A 23,645-nucleotide genomic window follows, 5' to 3' on the forward strand; every position below is an offset into this window, starting at 1 on the left:
ATGCAAGAGGGGGGTGATAACAGACTAAAATACTGACTTCCACTGCCACTCACACAACCACTTGAGGGAATTTGGAGATGTAGGGGGAAGTGAAGAGGTGCTGAAGTGTGCAGATGGGGGCAGGGGGTGTGGCTCAGCAGCCAGCTTACCAGCATCACTGGGCAGTATTGGGCTAAACTTAGAAGAATTGCAGACCCCTTGTGCTCCGTGGCTCAGACAAGGTGTTACCTTACCATCTTGTGAGTAACTTCTATCCCTCTGATTCTCACCCCGTTCACAGTGAGGACTCCAGACTGGCACATGCAGTTAAAAAAAGACCAGTAGAACTGTTAATGGAAAACAGCAGGAAGAATGAGAAAAAAAATAAAACTTGTGCAAACCCTTGCCCAAGAGGACAATTGCTATATGGAGTTAGCCTAGCCACATTTGCCAGGACTGAACTAGTCTTTGGAAATAAACTGTATGGGAAGTGGAATTGTTGCTTGTTATTTCAATCTTGACTGAAGTGAGGGCTACTGTAGGTCACCCATGATTCACTGGGTTGTAGCTCTCATGGCTGCCTGGGACTGGCAGCCGGGACACAATGCAGACCCCTGGGGGCAGTTGCGGTTAGCACCCAGCAGTGGCAGCCACAGATCTACAGGGACCAAGTCAGAGCTGGTGAATCCAGCTGTAAATAAAAGGGAGCAGCAGCTGCAGGAAGCAGGAGTTCTTAGTACAGCTCCTGTGGTTATTGCCCTGGCAGTGAGTTGCGTGGGAAGCACACAAAGGTGATGTGGAATGTGCTGACACACCTGAAGGTGGGATATAGGTGCAGGTCTGTGGGAATACACAAGACAGAGAGTAAGACAGATTTAATTAGCATAGCTAGTCTGATGACTAGGATGCCATGGCAGGGACAAAGAGAACTTTGAGATTATGAGAAGATGGGATTAAACCTGCTTACGGGAAGAGGAGAGATTCAATCCTATGAGAAAGATGTTGTAAAATGCATAAGTTGCTTGTATGGTCTTTTAACCTAATTATTGTAGTAGAAATTATTAACCTTCCTGAAATGGTATATAAGCTCTTGGAAAACCTGGGTAAAATCGAATTCTGATCACCAAAATCAGTCTTCCCGTCTCTCCATCAATCGCCAATACAGATCCAAAGGGGAGGTGATTGATATATCACACAGCTTCCGTAACTTACTTCTTTTGGGGTGGGGGATGTTGTCCTGTGTGCTTAGCCCTGACATGGGGTGTATGTTTCTATACCTGCTCAATCAAGACCTGAAATAAGGATTACCATCATTTGCACTTAGACAGTGCTATTATTGGTGATGAGTTTCTTGTCTTGTAGAAACAAACAGTTACTTCAGCAGCTGTAAAAGGAATCAGGGATTTCTAAGCAGTGTTTCTTCCCAGACAGATTATCCAGTTTGTGGTCCAACACTGTACCTTTGTGGAATGTTTTTTTTTGGCTTCCTGTTCTTGTCCTGTCAAAATGGGAATTAGCCTGCACCTTAAAGGTAGTATGTACTTCTTGTTGGAATTATTCAAGAAGATTTGCTGACAACTTTTCTACAGCATAATTACATATTTCAGTATGGTAAATTCCACCCTAGTATATTAGCAGCAGCATAAAACACTTAAGAACCATTGAACAGTGGGGTTTTTCTATTGAAATGTATACATTTATTCTCATTTAGAAAACTCTATTTGTATTGCCATTCAAAAGGAAGGAAACCATAATGCTAAACACAGCAACTGGTACTGCAAATCTCTCTTCCAAGTTGGTAAAGTAGTAGAGGTATCTATGTAGGGACACCAGTGGTGCTTTCTTTCCCTTCTACTCCTGTGCTCTCTCTTGTGCTGTTTGTGAAATCCTCCATGAAGGCTTGTGCTTGGCTGGAGAGGTCTGCTCAGGCCAACTTTGCTGCAGCACTTGCTTCTCTGCTGAGCACCAGCTCTGTTCTGCCTTTCCCTGGCTTTTTTCTTCCACATAGCTATGCCCTCTAGTCTGCACATTTCTGTAAGATGTCTTTCTGTGTGGGGTTATTCTTCCCTTTCTCTCCATTCAGTGTTTCTCTATTGCCCTTTCCTGCCGGGAAGATTGCACATAATCAATATGATTGATAAGCAAGCTTCACTTTATTGATCAAAAGGCACACATTATATTGAGGCTACTTATTATTATGCATACTTGTTAATATTTGATTGGTTACAGTAAAAGAAAACTATATACTTGTTGATATTTGGTTGGTTACAGTAAAAAAAATTATATTTGGATCCATTCTTGTTATCACTGAGCTTCTCCCTCAGACTTCTCAACCCCAGCGTTTTGTTATGGTAACACAGCTGCATTCAAGGTCATGCTGACCTCCACCTGGCTCCTGTGTGAATGCAAGTGATCTTCAGCAAAGCTCTCATGTCTACGTGGCCTTGGTCACGTAGCCATTCCTCAACATTTCTCTGGTGAAATGGAACCTGACTCTCAGAGAAGGGGGATCCCTGTTCCTGTGTCTTTGTATAACCCAGAAGAGGAGACAGGCAGTGGGGCTGAGGGGGGTAGCACCTCAGCTCACCCTCTCCCTGTGACCAGGTGTGGAGCCTGGCTGTAGTGTGAGCTGAGTTCCATGTTCCACCCTTTAGCCCTGCCAATTTTGCCATCCATAGCTATTACCAGGCTATGAAACCCAGGTGGGTTTCAAGTGACAGATTTCTAGCCCAAGCTGGTGATCTGCCCCTTGGGTAGTGAGTGAGAGTTGTGATTTGAGCTGGCGGTGAGGGGTGTGGACTGAAGTCAGCACCTGGGGACCAGCCTGTGCCTGCATGCTTATATAGAGAGAGGCAGCTCGCCCTCCCAAGAGAGGAGCTTTGGTACCCTCCAGGCATGTCCTTTTTTGCTAGTGGAGGGCTCCTGCCGGGACAGAGAATTACTGATCACAGTAAGCATATATTCAGTGGTTTTCAATTTGTTTTGAAAGACTGCCAGCAGGTGAAGGCTTGTGCCAAGTTTTAGCCTAGTTTATAGTGCCATTTATTACTTGCTTGTAATCACTCCACCTCCACATCTTTCTCACCTGTCTTTCTTCCAAATACTAGCAACCTGAATCACCATGACTGAAATAGGTTCCTGAGAAAAAAAGCTGGTGCATTCACAGTTCAGGAGAAATTAGTTCAGACGCATTCTTTTTCCATTGCAGAAATGCCACAGGCTTGGCTCTTCATTTCTCTTCTGAACAGAGTTGGCTCCTTGGAAATACAGACCTCTTAAGTATCAGCTGTTGGCAAAACCCCTCAATGATGAAGTTTATCATTGCCCATAGAAAACTCGCAACAACCACATGACAAGGGTGACACTAGTATAGAGCAGGACCTTGAGGATGTGGAGTCAGGTTCTTGGGGGTAGGGACAAGTTGATTTAGGGTGAAGGAGGGGTCAGCTTTTTAAATAGCTTGCCTCTGCATCTTGCTTTGTGACCCTACAGTGTTGAAGCAGGGTGCAAGGATGTCCAAGTGTTCACCCACCACAAGCTACAAACTTTATATAAGAAAACGAGTTAAGTGTTGCAATGACAGGGCCAAAGGGACAAAGGGTTACAGAACTATATGAGAGGGTTGTAACTCCCAAAACCCTGCTCCCTAAGGTTTACCTCTGACCATGGAATTGTAGAACAAAACTCCTTAATGAACAGAGGCTGACAGAATAGTTTGTTTTCTCCTAACCATGTATTTTCTGTAGAAAACCTCTTAGGGAGCATGGTTCATGCAGTCTGTGTTCCTAGCCCTGACAGAGTTGCTTCCGAAGTGTGTTCTTTTGTATGCAGTTGCTTTTACAAAAAATAGATAATTTTTATTACTACCTATTTTTGCAATGCCCAGGCATGTGTGCCCATGTATGCACACAAACACACAGATCATTTCTCACCTCTGGTCTGCCCCAGGCTCCCACGTGATGGTGTACCTTGATCTCACATTACCCGGAATTTTAGGTTTTTCACCACACTTCTGTGACTGAGACCTTGCAGTCATGGCCACAACCCTCAAGGCCTCTCCTACTGCACCAAAGTCACAAGGTCGGAAGCCAAGCAACAGCTCAGCAGGAACTTTCTGGTAATAATGCAGGGAGACCAGTGAACTGGTTTGGTTTTCAACAGCAGGACTGTTGTCTTTCTAAGCAGGTGTCTCCAAAGCAAAGGAAAAACACGGTCAGGTGAGGAAGAGGGCACCTTCCAGGTACCTCACTAACACAACCAAAGTTAAAGCTTATTGAATTGCCATACCTTGGCCTGTTTTTCCAGAGTGCCTAATAACATCTACCAGCAGCACTCCTGGATTGCTAAATCCTGAGTGTTTTCATTCCTTGTGACAAGTTCGTTGAGAGGAACTTTACATCTCTGCTGAACTCTGGCCAAAGGTGCTTTGGTCTATGTCCCTTTTGCTGTCCTGCTTCCAATCTGCCTCTCCTGTGTCTTTCTACAACACTGAAATGTCCTTACTGTCCCTTTAGTAAAACTGCAACATGAAAGGGAAGAAAAACTGGCAGCAGTCCTAGTTGAACAGAATGGGGAACTGGCTGCTGTGGCACATTTAGCTGCATGAGGGGAGGAGCAGCTGTTTTGTTCTTTTTTTGCTCTTAGCCAGAATGCTCTCTATAAAACTGACTATCTGTGCATGTGACCTAAGAGTCTATATTCTGAATGCAGAGAAGCAATTGTCATGGCAAAAGTTGTTACAGTGCAGCCTGTGAGCCACAGTCTGTCTTTGGTAGAGGAGTCACTGTGCTAGACCTGCCCCAGTCCATGGAGCGTGGCAGGTGTCCTAAGGAGCTCCTGTCCCAGTTAGGTGATGGATCAGCCATTCCCTTCATCCTGTCCTGCCCAATTGTAAAGAGCAGGGCAATTCATAACAGTGTGATGTTTGTCCTCTGAAGGCTACCAAGTTGGTGACTAATATACAGCACTGGGATTTTCCTACTTGATGCTGTTTCCCCAGCTCTTAGAAATGGGGAAATTTGCTATAAGCTGAAGTGTTTGAGGTTGACTGCTTCTCCCCAGCTCAGCTACTGCTGGTTTCACTTGCAATGAGCCACCCACACAGCAACAAGAATTATAATGAGGTGAGAAAACAATGGACTGTGTTCTGGGGGTAGAATTTCCATGCCTGGGTCAGCCTTATAACCAGTCCTCAGTCCTTTTTTTGATGCCTTAGAGAGTTTCTGTGAGAACCAGGTGTGCATTGGCCGTGGCTGGCCATGGAGCCAGAGCCTGTGGTAAGTAACCAGCTGAGGTCTGGAGGAGCTGGCTTCTACTGTGCTGCAAGTGCTGACCAGCGCACATGTCTGGCAGGTCCTGGGCTTGAAGGTTGTGCAGGGCAGTTCACAGCTGGGTGGTCTTCCCCCTCCACTGCCTGGCTGAGATGCTTCAGAAACACTTAGCACGCTCCTCCACAACAGGAGACGGGAGCAATTAAACCATGAAATGCCTTGTTTCCTCCACTACAGCAAGAATTAGTGTACACAGTTGGGCATGTGCTGAGTATTTTATCACCTCGTTCTGAGCTGTGCTGGGCCCCTGCCACAGACACCCTTGTTCAGAAGTATTAGGAATTCTTCCCACTTCTGGTAAAGCTGTCTTTGCTGTTCTTACACCTAAAAACCTCTGGCTCTGCTTCTGTATTGGATTTGTGTATCAAGATTTTATTGTGGAAAGGGGCTACAAGGGAGGCTTTTCTGAGAAGCCACTCCTTTCCTGCCTTTTCTCCTAAAGACACAGTACGTTGCTGCCAGTGACATGAGAAGTCACTAAATGTGTTAGGACAGCATGTTCTGTGGTTTACAGATGCAGCTTGCTATGTGAGCCCTTTGCTTTGCTTTGCTTTGCATGTGCTGCCAGAGGCTGAAGAGAGCTGGTGTGTTTTCCCCCCTATTACAGGTGCTGGAAGCTGCCTAAGGCACACTCCATTGCTGCACCAGCCCCAAGTGTGGAGGAGCTGCAGCCAGGCAGGATAGGCGGGACGTGCTGATTTTTGGTAGCTGTGGTAAAACGGAGCTCTGTGAGATGCAGATGAGGATCTTGCCATAAATAGCTGTGTGCCAGCAGTAGAGTTCTGGTCTTGGTGCATCCCCACTTGCAGAGATCTGGGGACAAGCGGATAGATGTTGCCTCTAAGGGGGCCAATTTCTGCCAGCCTGCGTGGCAGGAGCGGGGAGTTCTGCCAGCTCTGCCAACTCAGATGAGCACTGTGGGAATGCACAACGGCCTTGCTGACCTCGTGCAGAGATGCTCTGGGCATGCTTTGCATGCTGCAACTGCGGATGTTGGGTTTGAGCCTGAGCAGAGCTGTAGGTTTCTGTTTCACATGGTCAGGGTCAGTTCACAAGTACAGTCATTCCTGTTTCTCTTTACCAGCATGTGTCTGGTGATTTCCTAAGAGAAGATAGAAGCTTCTGTGCAATCTCCTCCATGTGAGCAAGAAGTACATAGCCACAGCTCAGTGAAGGTAAGGCCTTTTCCTCTGGCTAGAGCCAAAGCAATGTCCTCTTACTACAGCATTCATGCAATATGGGTTCAGACTTGATGGATATTGGGGAAAACAAGAGGCTGATCCCAGTGTTGATGGCTACAGATAACTGGCAAAGGCAGAAGGGAGGCCGGAGGGCAGGATGCTGGGTCTCTGCAGGTGACATTCAGTATTCCCCAGACTGAAAGTAATGCCTCCTCCCTCCCCTGCAGCATCCTGTGTCAGCTCACAGCCACCACCTGTGGAGCTTTGTTTTTCAACCTGCTGCTTTGCTGACTAACACCTCTGCTTTCTGCCTGGCTCATTCATATTTTAGCCTGTTTCCTGAGCTTTGAGGTGGTTTCTTCTATTGCTTTCCCTTCCAGCAGAACACTGTTACTCATGTCTCAGCTGTTCTCCTGCCATTTTTTACTTATTGTCATGTATGATTATCTTCCTCCTAAATGTCACCAGCCAGTAATAGTGCCTTTGACCCTGAAGTTATGGCAGGTCTGTATCTTTGATGCTGCTGGTGATACTGGTTTAATTCTGTTATGACAGGAAGAAAGTACAGAGGTAGTACCGTTTCTGTGGAGTTTTTTCTCTGTTTCTTCAAATCATGAACTTGGTAAGTCCAAGAGTGACTAGTTTTATATCTAGAGAAAAGAATTGTCCGCTCTGAAAGTTGTTTTTTTGATGTGTATTCTTGCTGATAAATACAGATGTTGCCCTTCTTCCAGTGATGGCAAAATGGTTTTGGGTCATGAATAACAGAATCTACCAAGCCTTCCCTTGTGTGGCCTTCTTGCTTGCTTCTTGGTCAATATTACTGCTGCAGGCTGGGCTGAAATTACAATTTTTATGAGTTAAATTTAAAGAAAACAGGCCTTTTGATGCAATATATTTATATCTATAAAGCCATTGGTCTTACAGTGCTACCAGGGTTCCTGTTTTTTAAATTAGCTCTTTAATATCAAATGCATATTATTGCATGGTTTAAAAGTAGTGTGGCTTGTGACTGCCAGACTATCACTCTTTTGACTGATCGCACATGCTGCTCTCTCCCTCCCTCCTCTGCAAAATAACAGTATCAGCACACTTTGGAGAGTCCTGTGTAATCAGGGGGCAAAAGCTACCCCACTGTCCTGGTGTGCTATCCTCACAACAGAAAGATACTAAGAGCCTGGGAAATTTCTGACAGCCCCTCAACCTGTGGGCTTCTTGGGTTATTATAGCTCCTTGTTCTTGCTCCTAGCTCCTCCTACCTCCACACTGTGCTGTGTGTGCCAAATCCCTCCATAGTGCTGCTCATTTCCCTCTTGCCTAAGGATACAGTGAGCATGCATGGGTTCCTTGAGGTTCCTTTAAAAGTATGATTAGGTGAGTTGATGGACCCTCCCTCAGTGTCAACCTTGCAATCTAAAGAGACCTGGCCCAGACATAAGTCACAGGCATGAGATATGACAGGGGCGAGCCCCTCACCTGTGTAGGATCCAGATGACCTCCCTGCCTGTGGTCTGAGGATTGGTGCTGTTGCCCTGATCCTGGGACCCTTTGGGGAATGGATGGAAGCTGAACGCAGTGGTGTTTGACTGTCTCCAATGCAGCACATGCTGTACTATGCAGTTTGGCTTAGCCCTTTGATACCTTGACAATGATACCTGCTCACTGCACAAGCCTAAGTCCACCAGCCTCACTATGACCTTTTAGACATGGGGCTTGTGAATTTTTATCAGCTCTCCCACACTTTTCTCATGTAAGAAAGCAGAGCAGTACAGTAATAAATGTTGTGTGGGTGTTTGGACCTGAATTCATCACCTCCTCTCACCACATCCTTCTGTTGGCACAGTAATACTGATACAGTGGTGACGTCAATCTCCATTTATCGCTGTGTATTCCAATACACCACGGCCTTGGTTGTGCACAAGTAGGCTTTGCTCTTACTCAGTGCTGAGATCCACCTGCTCCCCAGCTCCCCAGGCCGGGTCTGCCGCTGCAGTAATGATTTAGCCAGGCTGGTCATGGAAGTTTTGGAGGGCTGAAATGCACAGAACAGGGCAGGTAATGTCCATGTATCCACGAATTTTCCCTGCTGCCAGTTTGTTCCTGCTTGATGTTGCAACTTCACTGTGAATCTTTCTTATAGCTGATGTGGCCCTTGTGCCCCAGCTGTCATTGCTCCTAGCCTCTGGACAGCCAGACCACCCCTTTCTCTCCCTGTTGCTTCAGCTTTGTGATTAGATGGCAGTGTGCATCAACAATGTTTTGTTTTTTTTCAAGAAGAAAGCTTGTTTGGGCATATAACTGGTGAACTGTGTCTTCCAGTCTTTTTTTCCTTGGGTGCAAAAATTCATTTTCTCATGCTTGGAAATACCATATTTTTTTTCCCTTTCTTCTTTTACTTAAACTGAGTTCTTAGTTTTGTTTTGGGGTTTGGTGTGGGGTTTTTTGGGTTGGTTGGGGGTTTTTTTAATTATTATTTTGTTGTTGTTTTAGGGTTTTGAGTGGGGGAAGTTTGTTTTGTTTTTAAGTACATACATTTCGTGGAAACACTTCAAACTGTGAGCTTAGGCTGCATCCACATTTGGCATCTTATAGCATCATATTTCCAGATCCTTAACAAAAATAATCTTCATAAATGTCTGTCTGTATTGGTCATATTTCCTATTCTCTGGTATATTAAAAACTTGTAGCATCATTTACATGTGTATATTTTGAATGGCTACCCAGCTTTATTGCTGTGGTCTTATAAAGACACTACAGAGTTTGCAGAAGTGGCACTTGGCAGCTTGACATTTAAGAAGTGTCTGAGTTGCAAGGATGTGTGAAGCTGATTCAGAGTCCCCATTTTACAGACTGAGAAAATGAAATGAGGTAGAAAAGACTTTTCTAATACCTCTGTTTGTTGTCCACCCCCATTCTTCCCTCCAGGTGAAAAATCACATGCTGACAGATGGAAGCAAATGGGAAGGGTGTAACAAACGGAGGGATGTAGGAAAGGTGGAGGTCCCAATCATAGACTGAGATTGAAGCTTGCCGGGGGCCTGACTGCAGCATGCTTCAGAATTAGGGCTGCTGTACATCTTCACTGAAGTAATGAGGTCTTTGGCATCAGAGACCACAGAGATGCTACTGCAGAGCTGCAGCTTTCCCAGCTCTTCTGCACATGTCTTGTCTGTCCATGTCTTGTCATAACAATCTGGAGCACAGCCAGGAGGTCAGACAGTTTCAGCAGTACTGAAACTGTCTATGGTGCTCTTAGAGGTCACAGTTCTTTCCTACCACAGTGAGGTAGGGAAAGAGAAGGGGAGAAATGTTGAACTAGTCTGTGGGCACAGGCAAAAGTAAGAGATGGGACAGTGGGATCCCAACCGAGGAAGTATTGTCTCTTTTTTTCAGCTATTTTAGCAGATCCCACTGGTTTTCTTATTTTTGCTACTGTGCTCTTCTTCAGGAATCTTCTTTCTAGATTACAAGGCTGTATGCTAACCTATCCCCATTGTGCAATGGTAACTCTGTAAGACATCTACCCAATGAGCTACTTGGGCTTCTTGCTTTGACTTTTTCTTGTTCAGTCCTGCCTGTCCCTTCAGGTTGATGGTACCATTCTCTGAGCAGAGGAAGGAAAGTAGGGGAGGCCCTTGGAAGAAACCACAGTCCAGTAGGTAAAAGCAGCAAATACTTTCCTTGCATTGGTCTGTTCATTTAGGCAGGAATGAGCATAAAAGCAGGGAGCTACTGCAATATTGTGAATATGAAGCATCAGAGGCCCTGCCAATTGGATTCTGAAATAAGTGGTGGGTCTACAGACCTCTCTGAGGGCCCAGCACTTCCTGCCTTCCTGCCTTCCTGCTTTCCTGCCTTCCTTCCATCCTTCTGTCCTGGCAACAAGTCACCTTTCTTTGTTTTCCATGGTGGCAAAGAGTGTGACAGTCACAATACAAAGTGATGCTGAAATGGGCTCATGGTGCAGCCAGTCTTAGCATGAAATCAAGTGAGCAGGTTCCAGATGGCAGGATAGCAGCAGGCCTTCCTCAAAGGAATGAGGATTTGGAGAAGAGCAGTGGAAAATGGGTGAGATCGCAAGGTGCAGTTAGATAGTGGACTGTATCTCAGTCACTAGGGACTGCACCCCCAGAAGTAGCGGTAATGACAGAAGTTATTATACAGAGGAAACTTGGAGAGCTTGGACCAGAGGGGTCAAGAGAAGGTCTTTACTCAAGGCAATGTGTGATGCAGAAAGAAGGGCTGGAGTATGAAGGTAGAGCGTTTGCCCTGCCACTGGCAACAGGTGAGGGAGGATGGCAGGGTGCCTGGGGCTCCTCGCTGAGCTGGAACAGCGCTTCATGGGCAGCGTTTGTTTGGCAGGAAAGAAGAGGCAGCAGCTGCGTCATTGCTCCCACAGCAGGGTGTGACAGTGTCTGTGGCACCTCCAGGGTGAGACTTGCTGGTCTCACCTGGGCACTGACACCCTGAGAGCACATCTGTGAGCTCACATGAGGCTGCAGGGGCTTTCTGGTGGCTACTAAATTTGTTTTGCTTTCATTATTTGAGTAAACCTGGGAAATTTTTAAACACCACAAATGTTCCCTAAGTCTTCAAGGTCTCATGGGTTTCTCTCTGCTGAGTGATTGCCTGGGTATTTGTTGCTTGTGGTGGATTCAGCAGAGACACCCCAGGACCTGGATACCTGCAACTCCCTATATGAAGACAGGCTGAGGGACAAACAGATTGAGACCAGCTCTGCTGACAAGGACCTGGGGGCATTGTGGATAGAAAGCTGGCCATAGGCAGGCCATGTGTGCTGGTAGCCTAGAAACCCCTGTGTCCTGGGGTTCTTCCCCAGGAGTGTGGGCAGCTGATAGAAGGAGGGGATCCTCCCCCTGTACTCTGCTCTCTTGAGACCCTACCTGGTGTTCTGCCTTGAGGTCTGGGACCCCCAATGTGACAAGCATGTGGAGCTGCTGTAGTGAGTCCAGAGGAGGCCACAGAGATGCTTCAAGGGCTGGAGCACCTCTGCTATGTATGACAGGCTGAGAGAGTTGGGCTTGTTCAGCCGGAAGAAGAGCAGGCTTTGAAGAGACCTTATTTAAAGGGAGACAGTAAAAAATATAAGGACAGATGTTTTAGCAGAGTCTGTTGCAACAGGACAAGGGGTATTGGTTTTTAAAATTAAAAGAGTAGATCAGATTATGTGACATGGCATATGGGCCCTTCCTGCTGTCTGTGCATCCTTGCAACTTGCTTTTGATGGAACTATGTCCCCAAAACAATACACATTGCTTCTCCAAAGTCATGTCCCATTTAAGAATAGCTTGAGAAAACAGTGCTGAAGTCTAGGCCAGGTATCAACAGCCAACACTCTGCAGGGAGCACATTTTACGTCTTTCTGTGCACATCCATGTGTTTCTATAAATGTTTAAGTGCTGTGAAAATACAGATTTAAATATATTATATGACTTGAGGGCTTTGTCTTAGAGCACAGGCTGTGGGTTGAACAGTCATTTGGATGTGATGCCATTTCCTCTGTTTTAAACATCCTGCTGTCACCTTCTCTGAAGACTTTCTTGTAGGGTCTCTTCAAGGCATCAGGACAGCCTCTCCCTGCAGTCAGTACTGTACATTGTTCTCTTGGATGCTACGTGGGAGGCTGGGGGTTTTTCTCTTTTTAATCTGGTCTGTTTCTCTGGAGTCCCGTAACTAGATACTTCATGCTTATTTAACTACAGATAGCCAAAGTAATGAGTTCTCCCCAGCTTTCCTCACACAGACCCACAATGATATTATGATATTTGGCTAATTCACTGCACAGCTGTTTAATCTGCAGCAATGTCACTTCTAGTGGCAAGCCATTCCTAGTTGCAATACTAATGAAGAAAAAATGGGTTAGCAATTAACCCAAGAGTCTTTCTTGTTGCCTGGATAGCCCAAGCTGCTTTCTCTGTGCATGTGCTGGCAAGGAGCAAAGAGTTCACTGACCTTGCTTATGGCAGGTTGGCAGGCTGTTGGTCATACCCCCTCAGCCCATGGAATAGATACACACAGGAGAGCTGAAATTAATTGTCTAAATAAGGCACTTTACTTTTAGATGTTTAAATGAAAGCAAGATTAATTCCACTTCAACCTTAATCAAGTAGATGTCTGAGCAGAGCTTTAAATTGCTTGTGGAAGTCTTGTTTGTGGTTGGTTTTTTTTCACTTTGTTTTTTCTTCCCCAGGACATCAAGTGAGAACCACCATGAGGAACAAACAATGGCTCCAAAATATTTTCTTCTGCCTTTTATTCCAGTACAGTAAGTCCTCAGATATTTCTTTCAGGTTGTACACCCACAGGATTATCTTAGTGACCGTATGTGCTGGCTCTGATGAGATGTGCATGGCACAAGGTTGCCAGGGGACAGCAAGCACAAGATAAGGTCCCAGGGGAGAGAGTTCTATGTGGTACTGAGCAAAGGACAGTAGGAAGGTGCACAGCTGGGCAGAGTTCAGCCAGGCTCTACACTGCTCTGAGGAGCAGCACTAGCAGAGAGCCTGCAGAGGTAGTGCCTGCCTTGCACTGAAATGTCTCCTAGTGACATTAGAGTAGGACTTCCCCCACCAAAAATACCCTTTGCTGTAGAAAAGACTCTGGTGGCCTAGACAGGATATCCCCAGGGTTGCTGTTGGCTGGTCAGCCAAGGTCAGTGGAGTGAACCTCTCCTAGTCTGAGTCCCTTTGTTTAGGACTGGACTGTGCATAGTCACCTTCCAGTTTTTACTGGTTCCTACCCACACTGCAAACTCCAGCTGACTCAAAGCTGACTTTCTGAACAGATCAGGTGAACAGAACAGATCAGAACAGAAAATGGCAGTGACAACCATGTCTGCAGAGAGCCGTGCAAGTTTGGTATCTTACCTGCTGCTTTTAGGCAGAACATTGGATCTGCCCCAGACCTAAATAAGGAGAAAAGATGCATTCAGAATTATATCTTCCTGTCACAGAAGACCACTATGAAGTCTGGTCTAGATTTTGTGTGATGCAAGCCAGGGAATTACCATGTACTAATTTCAGTTTGGATCAATCTAGACCTTACTGTTAGAAGTATTCAAGTTTTGTTTCTGAAGCTGCCAAGGACGGACATTTCATCCTAGATCTGACTAACTGGTTTTAGGACACTTAATTATTCCTTTCCCAGTAAAAAGCTGTCCTCTTAATTTTGTTAACAGATTCTTGCCCAAAGATACCCTTGCAACTTGCCAGCTACCTAGGAATAGTAGCCTGTTTGACTAATTAACATAATAGTGTAGAAGAACACTAATTACTGCTGCTTAATAGCCTATTAATACTTGCTGCCCTTTCTAAAGGAATGCAAGAGATTTCTAACCCCATTTTTCTAGGAAAACAAAGTTAGGCAAAAAGAGAAAAAGTATGTTGCTCAGGATTCTGTAAATAGTGCTTGGTCCAGAACCCTCAGAAGAGTCGACTGAGGGTTCAAAAGAAAAAGTGAAAACTTAATAAAAATTTTAGAACAGAATTCTGAAGTCAGTGTGAAATTAAAAAGTCAAAATGAAGCTTTAAAAAAAATCATATGTACATCCTTGGGACCAATCTGTTGCAAACATCCCCAGATTTCTTCTGCCACCATCCTAACTTTGGGTTAAGGAGGATCTTGTATGCACATCTGAGTGCTGTGTAGGGAGAGTAGTCTGTGCTCTGATATGTGAGGACTAGGAAGTAAATGTTGTGATGGGTGACTTCATCAGGGAAAGGTTGGACTTAGTTTCCCTCTGAATTTACCCCAGCCTAGAAGGGGGCTGCACCCTCCACTGGACGTGCCTGCTGTGCGCTGTGGCTGTAAACGCAGACAGCTTGTTTGTGTGGACAGACATTTGGGCTGGAGGGTGGAACAGACGTTTCTGTTTCTGATCACTGCACACAGTCTGCATTCCGTGACATTCCATTCTCTGCGTACAGCTTCAGCTGTAGGATTGGGCATTGGAGTTGTTGAGCACATCACATTAGCAAACAACACTCTGGACATAAAGCACGTTGCCTGAGGGAAGGAGGAAGCAGGGAGTGCAGCTTCTCTAACCAAGAAAGCAGCAGAACAACAAAGGGAAGTGAGCTCGCTGCATGGTTAGCATCAAAGGGTTTTGTTGCCTGATGGCTGCAAAGTAGTTTGTTCTCAGAAGACTGGGAGCAGCCTTTATGGTAGGGGAGGATCCATGCTTGATTTAAGCATGGATGTAACAATCCTGAGTATTTTCCCAGATGATGACAATTTTATTCCCATCGAAAAGGGGTGATACTTTACATGCCAGAAATGAATGGTCACTGCAGTAGGCATGGTCTGAACCAGCATGGCATTCTGCATCTTCTGCAGGCCTTTCCTCTTTCACCCATTCCTAGTGTAATAGTGGTAGCTCTTGTCAGCTCAGGGAGCTGTCAGGAAGGGACTCGTCAGTGCAGACATTTCTCACAGTGCTACTATCATACCTGCCTTGAAACAAGTGTGTTATTGACAAAAATGTGTTATGTACAGGATAATTGTACTTTTATAAAACACGTACTGGATACTGCTCTGTGAGCAGAGCTCCTGCAGAACAAGTACAAGAATATAAATGCAGCTTTGTGACCACTTTCAAAAAATTACTTGATTTTCCTAATGAGTGTAAGTTCTACAATTGCCTCTCAAGTTCTCTTGAGAAGTCTGTAATTAATAAATTTTGCTTATCAGAATGTTTTATAGAAATTATAGCAACTAAAAATTAGCAATATTTTTTATTCCCAAATTTATGAAAGACATACTTCAGGGCTCTGGAGCTGGACATAAAAAGTATTGATGCTGCAGATATTAAGCTTTAGAAAACAGAAAATAGAATGGCAAAGAAAAAATTACTAAAATATCACTTTAAAAATGTGTAAAGTGCTATGTAGAAGTACAATGAAAACTAGACTAGCAAAGAACAGTACTCAATTTAGAAAATGGTATCATTAAAATGTTTGAATATGCTAGTTTCTTATTGGGTTTCATGCCTCTTCTATGTGCCATATAAGCTAAGACTTGCAGAAATATGTGACTGCTCTAGTGATTGTATGAGAGGAGCCAGGGATAAGTCTGAAAATTCAGCCACAATTTGGGCATTTCCTGATTATGGCTGCGCAGCATTTTTAATAGGTTTTTGTTTGACACTTATCTTGCCATCAATGACTTTTTACCCTGTAGAGTTGGAACACATCTTACGTCCCAAAACTGGAGACTTTCAGTGGGAGGGAGGATGGTTTCCAGAGACTGGTCTGTTCCCCTCAAATTTCGTGGGAACCCTGAGTAGTGCATATATTGATATGAAGTTCTCCTTGCTTTACCATGGAAGTTGATATTGTGTTTTCTCTTTCCAAACCTACAGCTATGTGTTTTGAAAGCCTCACTTGTTTTGTGGACTATGTACAGACCCTGACCTGTATCCTGCGAGATGAGCTGGGTGCTGGTTCATACAATCTCACTGCAATATGGTACGTCTTGATGGGGTGAGCAAGTCCACTTACAGGAGCCTCTACATGGCCATAGCACAGTGGCAACCTTCTGTCCTCTTTGTTAGGTAGAAATCCTGTTTTTGCTGCCATGTTGGTTTTTTACTTGGTATTTTGCACTCCAGTTACAAACTGACTTCTTCCCTAGCAAAGGACCCCTAATTTCAGTGTCTTCTGACTGTGCTTCTTGCTGCTGACTGCTGTGCTGACTCCAGCTTCCTTAGCATTGCCTTCTCTGCTGCCATGGGAATACCTTGCCCTTTGCTGCTGTTAAAAGTGAATTTTCACACGTGTGCATTGGCAGGGCTCACACAGATTGTCCAGTCTGCTGCTGTTCTGCCTCAGCAAAGAAGTGAATACAGCCTTGGGCTGTGTAACCCTAAGGAGCACCTTTCCTTTCCAGAAATACTTTCCTATTTCTCTCAAAGGTGCTAAGCTGAGCAAGTAGAAGGGGAAAAAGAAATCTGATGAAGTTCAAAGACAATTTTTTTTTTTTGAACATGTTGATTTTTCATTTTAATTATTTCCTGTGCCTGGTGGTTCAGCAACAAATTAATCCAGCTACAGCGTGTGATACATGCAGACTTGTTCATTTTGGCTTTTTTAGGTTTCCTGAGGAAGATCCAGAAAATACTGTGGCTGCCTGCAGTCTCCTGCAATTGTCATGGAACACCAGTCACACAGAGTACATGTGCACTGTGGACATGACTGAACTCTTGGCAGATACCAAAGTCCAGGTGGATGTTACAGAGATAGCTGATAGGCAGCACGTGCTTTCCAAAGACTTTTCTTTGTCAGACAGCAGTAAGTACAAAAATCGTGAATTTGATAAATACTGATTGATTTTATGTGCTAGGATAGTCTGGACAAGGAGAGTGGCAGCAAGCAGTGTGGGGCTACGTTTGCTGTACACTCTTCTGCATAAAGCACTGTGTTCTTATTGCTGTTATGCTTGAGGCTGAGCTTAGAGCTGGCTAGATCCATGCTTTTTATGGGGAAATTCCTTTTCCTCATGAAGAAATAGGTGATAAATATCCACCTTAGACCAGTCTCATACCAAGGCTCATAACAAGCAAGAGCTTGTTCTTGGCTAGATTCTGAAGGGCAGGAGGAATTGCTTTATTACAAATGTCACAAATCACAGATTCCTTAAAATGGTGTGGGTTGGAAGGGACCAGAAAGATCATTCAGCTCCAATCCCCTGCCCTGAGCAGGGACACCTCCCACTAGACAAGCCCCATCCAACTTGATCTTGGACACTTCCAGGGATGGGCCAGCCATAGTTTCTCTGAGCAACCTTTGCTAGTTCCTCACCACGCTCACAGACAAGAATTTATCCCTGATATCCCATCTAACCCTGTCCTCTGTCAGTGTGAAGCCATTCCCCCTTGTGTTATTACTACATACCCTTGTCAAAAGTCTTTCTCCAGCTCTCTTGTAATATCCAAGGAGCCGGAGGCTGCCAAAAGGCTTTTGCAGTGGACACCTGAACCAAGATGACATTCTTTTGGGAGGCACAAGGTGTCCCAGATGTACTGGTAGTGGCAGTTCCCCTTTCTGGGGCAATTCCTAATCATTTCTCCTGCATGACACGAAGACTGAATGCAATCATGTAGCTGACTTGGTGGAATGTTGGTGCCTTCTGGGTTGTGTAGCAAACTGAAGAAAAGGGGTGGTTAGCCAGGCAGATGGGTACCATGGATAAGAATGACATAGGAAAAAGATTTTTCTGTTTGGCTTCTTCTGAAATTAAACTTTACTTGAGAAGTGTCATCTTTTTGACAAATGCCAGAACATTTCAGGAAGCCTCCTTGCTCCCACTGACAGACTAGAGATTGGGTGGTGGTGCTTTGTGTATCTCCTAGAGCTCCTCGTCCAAAAGCACCATATCTCAGTGGTGGGCCCTGCAGACTGCTGGAGTTTTGCATTACTGCTTTTCAATATATAAACACTCCCTGCAGGGATCCAAAAGCTTGCTCTTTGGGCAATTGGGACATGGAATTGCTGTGGGTTTATGCAGTGTCCCCTAGCCTCAGCTTTTCCTCATGACCCTGTTACATTGAGGGGTATTTCCCCAGTTTTGCAAATTATTATGACTACACAGAGTTCTTTTATGTCACGAGAAGAACAAGGTGCTCTATATAATATATAATCTCCCAGGAGTTTATTAGCCCTGTGAACTACCTTTCCTTCTCCATTGGCAATGAGGAGGTTCAGAGTCATGGAGAAGATATATTCCGAGAAACGTGGTTCTGACTTCATTAATTCTCCTCATATGTGAGGTTCTGTGCATGGCTGAGGGCAGAAATGCTGTGGATGCTCTCTAGTGTAGGAAGGCCCACCACTGCCAGGGCAGCTTTGTTCCTTACTCACTCTGCATTGCTGATACCATGTTGGGCCATCTCTTAACTGTAGTAATCTTATGAATGGTAACACCATCCTGTCTTCCAGTAAAACCACAGCCTCCATTCAACCTGAGCGCTTTGTTCTCAGAGGGTTACAATATTTCTTGGGAAACCATCTACCAGAACTCTTCCTTCTACTTTTTGAATGAGGAGCTGGAATATCAGCTGCGTTACAAAAGAAGAACTGACACCTGGGAGGTAAGTGAGATGTCAGTTTACCACCAAGTAGGGTGTACCAGAAAAGAGGAGGCCAGCACAACCAGGACAGTAGCACTGGTGGGAAAGAAGGGTTTTCATGGTTTCGAAAAAATGTCTCTCTGCTCGACTGGACTGAAAACAGGCAAACCCAAAAAAATTTAATTGAGAAGCAGAAGCTGTGCGAGAACTAGTAGATCCTGTGAGGAAGGCTGATAATTCATTTGATTCTCATGCTGTCCTGCCTGAAAGGCTCCCCCCAGGATTGCATGCAGCTGCTGACCAGTAAGTGCATGGCCTTGCAGAAATAACATGAAAGCAGAAAAGGTTACTTTGCAGGCATCCTTACTGTGCAGCAGTGCAAGCAAAGTAAGAGCAGTCACTCTAGTGTTTGGTGTTTAATCATTCACAGGCTCAGAAGACTAAAGCTGTTCATGAAGACAAACGGACATTGGTGATCCTGCCATGGGAACTCCAGGCAAACACTGAGTACGAGTTCCAAGTGAGAGCCAGACCCCGGGAAGACAGTGGCTATGGTGGCTTTTGGAGTGAATGGAGTTCTCCACTGTCACTGAAAACCAGCCCTGCCGGTACATGCTGCCAGACCTTCTTGCCCTTTCAATTAGTCCAGTGTCAGAGAATGCTTTCAGAAATTTGATGAAATCTAATTAATTAGAACAAATTTTAAACAGTCCAGTAAAGACAGGTATGGTTAGCTCCCTTACTGGTTATGTGAACACCAAGCCTGGGCTTGTCAATATTGACGTTCTCTTGAAAACAGTCTTTAGAACACCTCCAAGGATAGTGGCTCCACCACCTCCTTGGGCAGCCCATTCCAATGTTTGACAATACTTTCCATTCCAAAAACTATTTTTCTCCTCACCATCTCCTGTTTATTGATCATATAAATGCAAGGTGAGCCTGAATTACTTTGTCTCTTTCTCCAGCAGTGACACAGACAGCAGGTATGGAATGGCTATTGCTGTTTGGTATTGTCGTGGCAATCATGGTCTCAATCACAACATTTCTGGCCAAACAGCAGAGGTAAGAACGCTTCAGGAGGCAAGAGTTAATGCTTTGAATCTATCTTGTTAAAGATGGGGTGTTCACTTACAGCCTTCCTTGAATCTTGTTTATCTATGAATGGGCAGCTATGAGCCTGTGAGGGACAGCCAAGAATGGTCACTGGCTGTTGTACTGCCCCAAGTGACCTGCTTTTCTCTGGGACTCCGCTGCCATTCAGCAGGCTGGGGCAAGATGGTGGCACATGGGGATAAAGCAAGGGCCACACAGCCTCCTGAGCTGTTCTCCTGGCCTTGCCTGTGCTCTGCTGTTGCCAGATTAAGCAGTAGCCAGAGCTAACTGCCCCTTTCTGAAGCTGACATAGGTCCCTTAATGCTGGCTGGAGGCCTCTGTCCCTCTCAGAGGCTTCTCATACCCTTGAAGAGATATGGGGTGCTGACATGGAGGAGGGCTGGGCTGGTGCAGCACTAGGGCTGGCACAGCCCAGGTTTACAGAAGAATTGCATAGGGAAGAGTTCTGGCCTGCAGACCACAAACCAGCCCAGCCTCAGTGAAAACGCATTTCTAGCATTTGGTGCTTTTCCAGGAAGGAAAAATCTGGAACCTCTTTCCTTAGTGTGAATGTGTGTGTGCAAGTGCTGAGGCCTCACCTTCCAGTGAAGTTCACAAGAAAGGCTATTAGATGGCTCTGGCAGCACAAGACATCCTTGGAACCTCAGCCACTTGCTAACTCACTAGGCTGGGCAGGTGATTCCAGTTGCTTGAAATGCATCTGAAGATGCTTTGCTTTGCATCTGTAATATATGCTTAACCCCAAAGCCTTTCTCTTTTCTCTTCCAGCTTGTGGAAGAAGATGGCTTGCATCCCAGACCCTGCTCCCTTTTTCAAACCTCTTTACATGGCTCATAATGGAGATTTTAAGGTATAAGTGGGCTACACAAGTGAGTGGAGCACATGACAGACTAAAAGGCCATCATGCTATCCTGAGCAAGGGATTCTCATTAGGGCAGTAGAAGGGGAAATCTGTCTCAAAGGAATGCCAAACATCTCCAGACGTAAGAACCAGAGCTTTCCAGTATCTGTTTGGTGCCATGAAGACCTTTATGTTACGTCTATACTCCTTATTCTCCATAGGTGCTGTCTCAATGTGTGAGCTGAATTAATTTGATTTCTGAAGCCTGGCATCCTGACGGGAGTGTCAGAGAAAACTGCAAAGCCATGCAAGCCTCTCAGAGCTAATTATTTTAATTACTTCAGTTAGTGCTCCTGCAATTGCCAGTGTCTCATAGTAACAGCATCCTCCTGTTATTTTGGAGGAGTCAGTGATTTTAGAGTTTGATTTTTGCCTCTAAAAGCGTAAAAAATTTGGTTACTTCTGTGGAACCTCAAACCTTTTGATGCTAACCCTGTGTTTCCTTTTCTGCAGAAGTGGGTTGGTGCATCCCATATGAAAATGACCTTTGATTTCTTTGAATGGGGAATAGTCCTTCCAGAAGTCCTAGAAGTTTACACCACGCATCCTTCCAACAGCACCCCACAGGAAGAGCTGCATGAGCTGAGAAAGAATCTGTCTTGCAAGCCCTGTGCATCTTGCCTGACTGCCCCAGGTCACGGTAGCCAGTCCCTGTGGTGTAGTGTAAACAGTAGTGGTGGGACTGAGGACCAGACATATGGGCACTTGTCAATTGATACAGTAACTGTGGCTGATGAATTTACATCTTGTGACTGCCAGTGCAGCTGTAACCATTTGTACAGAGAACATGAACATACCAACAAGGAGGATGATAGTGCTGGGGAACCCGGTTACCCCAAGATTAACATTGATGAGGAAGACAGAAAGATATCCAGTGACTTGCATTTGGCTGATCTGAGCACACAGGACAAAATACTTGCTTCAGGCTCTGTGTCCACAGACCACTTGAGGAGCACATGTGTCCCAGTCAACCAGCAAGGAGAAAGAGGAGTGGAAGGAGGGGTGGGGAGCATCCTAGAAGCCCTTTGCTTGCAGCCTCATCAGTGGGATTTGGAAAATCCAGGTTCTCTACCTTCTCCTGATGGTGAAAGTGTTTCTTACAGTGAAGGCTTCTATGACTTCTTCCCTCACAATACAAGGCCTGGTGACAGTTATCCTTTGATGTGTGTAGATTTGGACACTATTGACAGTGGCTTTGTGGACTCAGACTGTGGAAGTCCAGTTGACTCTGAATTTGGGCAAAACAGTCAGACCATTTGTGAGGCCATCCCTCTTGGGCAGGAGGGGCAAGACTTTCCACGGAGCTATGTCAAGCAGTGGGTCTCCTGTCGCTCGGAGAGCCCTGTCAGTGGGACACAGGCAAACTAAGGATTCTGATGTTGCCTGGATGAGTGTGGGGCCTTTTCCATAGTGTGCCAGGAGCAAAGTGTTAGCCAAATTCAGAAAAAAAACAAAATTTATTTTGTGTAAGTTCTATTGCATAAACTGACACAGAAATATGCCTGTTTCTATTCCCACTTATCCTATTAATGTCACAAATTTGTTGTAATTGATTGTTCCTGAATTTTGTTGGGTTTGGTGTTTTTTTAAGAATCATAGATCAGCCCTCCCTTGATGTCAGAAAAATGTCAGAAAAAAAACCCTCTACCTTGAAAATTATGCTTTGGCTTCTGTAGATATGCAAAATTTTTTGCAGTAACCTTATAAAGAGTACAGAACTTTAAGTTATTTTCCCTGGTATTCTCACATGACTTGAGAGTTTTGCTGTACATGGAACCTTAGAATCAAAACCCATGGCAAGCATGTTTGCTACATTAAAGTTCCCCCACCCTTTCCAAACAACATGGGATGTTACTTGTCCTTCTACTATCTTTGTCTCTTTAAACTCAGCTGTAGTAGTTTGTTAATTACAGAGGGTTCCAGACCTGTCCCTGGGGATGAAAACTAATTCTTCTGTAATCATCACAGAAATGCATGTACTAGACACCAAGCACAACTCAGGTTTCAGAAAGAATTTCCAGGTGGAATCTGCAAATGAAAAGTCTTCAAAATATAAATCATTCTAAACAAACTCTCGCTACTAGGCTTTTCTATTGAGTCAGACTCTCTCCCTACACTTTTCAAGCATATTAATTGAGCAGCTCTTAGAATTATACCAAAATTATTGAAACATTGTCCTACCTGGAAATGCCTGCCAATTCTGCCTTGGACTTACTCTGCTGCAGTTAACAGGTCAGTAGCACAAATTTTGAGCAATTTCTGCTAGCTAATAAAGCCAAATATGAAACTGCACTGTAACCTTGAATCTGTTTTTCTCTCTGACATCTCCATATCTCTGATTTTTTCAGGATAATTGTCTTTAGAAGTCACTTTAATGCTGAAATTGAATGTGAAGACCTTTGTCTTACATAGGCATAGTGCTACTAACCCATAGACTGCTTGGCTCCAGAAGGTCGTATCTTGAGAGAACCTTTGTGGTGAATAATGGCATGTTTCCAGTGTAGTAATAATCTGTTGTTGCTGTGATACCAATAAACTCCCTTCCCTCATCCCCTTCTCTTACCTGAGACTATAGGCAACGCCACAGCTCCCTAAACAGGAGAGAGCACTGTAGTAAAGAGAAGCTGGTTTTTTTCATAGATTAGTGCTGGGATAGTACTGCATTGCATCCACCTCCTCTGGTCTGATTGTTCAGATCCACCATGGTATCTGCTATGTTGATTTTGGACCTACGTGACTCAGATTTGCTCATGTTGTTATTACTCCCTCAATACATCCCTAGCTCAATTGCTTCCTGGGTACTGCTCTAAGATATATTAGCTTCTTTGGTTTCTTCCCTCCTTATTTTCCATTTTTCTTGTCATCTGCTGTGATAAGTCATGGGAGATGTTGTCTCCACGTGCTGATGCATCGTCCCTGCTGCTGCCAGTCCCTCACATGCCCTCCACAAGGCAACAGAGGATCACCCCAGCTCCACTGCCCCGATGAGCTGACTGCCGCACACTGTCTTACCAGGGCTGCTTGTGTTGTGATCATGTCGATGCAAATGTGTGCTG

The 23,645-nt window shown here is 44.9% G+C and overlaps 1 protein-coding gene across 2 annotated transcripts; it reads left to right on the forward strand.

Annotated features, from left to right (window-relative positions):
• The first annotated feature begins 6,324 nt into the window (after nucleotides 1-6,324).
• Nucleotides 6,325-23,152, forward strand: IL21R (interleukin 21 receptor). Of its 2 annotated transcripts, XM_066198516.1 has the most exons (10): nucleotides 6,325-6,484; nucleotides 8,457-8,545; nucleotides 12,702-12,776; nucleotides 15,870-15,975; nucleotides 16,601-16,797; nucleotides 18,445-18,596; nucleotides 19,006-19,183; nucleotides 19,541-19,637; nucleotides 20,457-20,538; nucleotides 21,043-23,152. In XM_066198516.1, exons 3-10 carry the CDS (start codon nucleotides 12,722-12,724, stop codon nucleotides 21,955-21,957), a joined length of 1,782 nt encoding a protein of 593 aa, XP_066054613.1. In that variant the 5' UTR covers nucleotides 6,325-6,484; nucleotides 8,457-8,545; nucleotides 12,702-12,721; the 3' UTR covers nucleotides 21,958-23,152. The 2 variants fall into 2 exon arrangements, with proteins under 2 accessions (XP_066054613.1, XP_066054612.1); XM_066198515.1 differs by lacking the exon at nucleotides 8,457-8,545.
• Nucleotides 23,153-23,645: the final 493 nt, after the last annotated feature.

Source organism: Chamaea fasciata, unplaced genomic scaffold (assembly GCF_029207755.1).
Source record: "Chamaea fasciata isolate MVZ Bird 193981 ecotype frontalis unplaced genomic scaffold, bChaFas1.0.hap1 SCAF_16, whole genome shotgun sequence".
Lineage (NCBI taxonomy): Eukaryota > Metazoa > Chordata > Aves > Passeriformes > Sylviidae > Chamaea > Chamaea fasciata.

Bases quoted from the DNA above. Each gene is read 5' to 3' on its own strand.
- IL21R (XM_066198516.1), top strand. From the start codon at position 12,722: ATGAGGAACAAACAATGGCTCCAAAATATTTTCTTCTGCCTTTTATTC. The intron at 15,976-16,600 runs GTACGTCTTGAT...TGGCTTTTTTAG, and splicing joins TACAATCTCACTGCAATATG to GTTTCCTGAGGAAGATCCAG. The intron at 20,539-21,042 runs GTATAAGTGGGC...CCTTTTCTGCAG, and splicing joins CTCATAATGGAGATTTTAAG to AAGTGGGTTGGTGCATCCCA.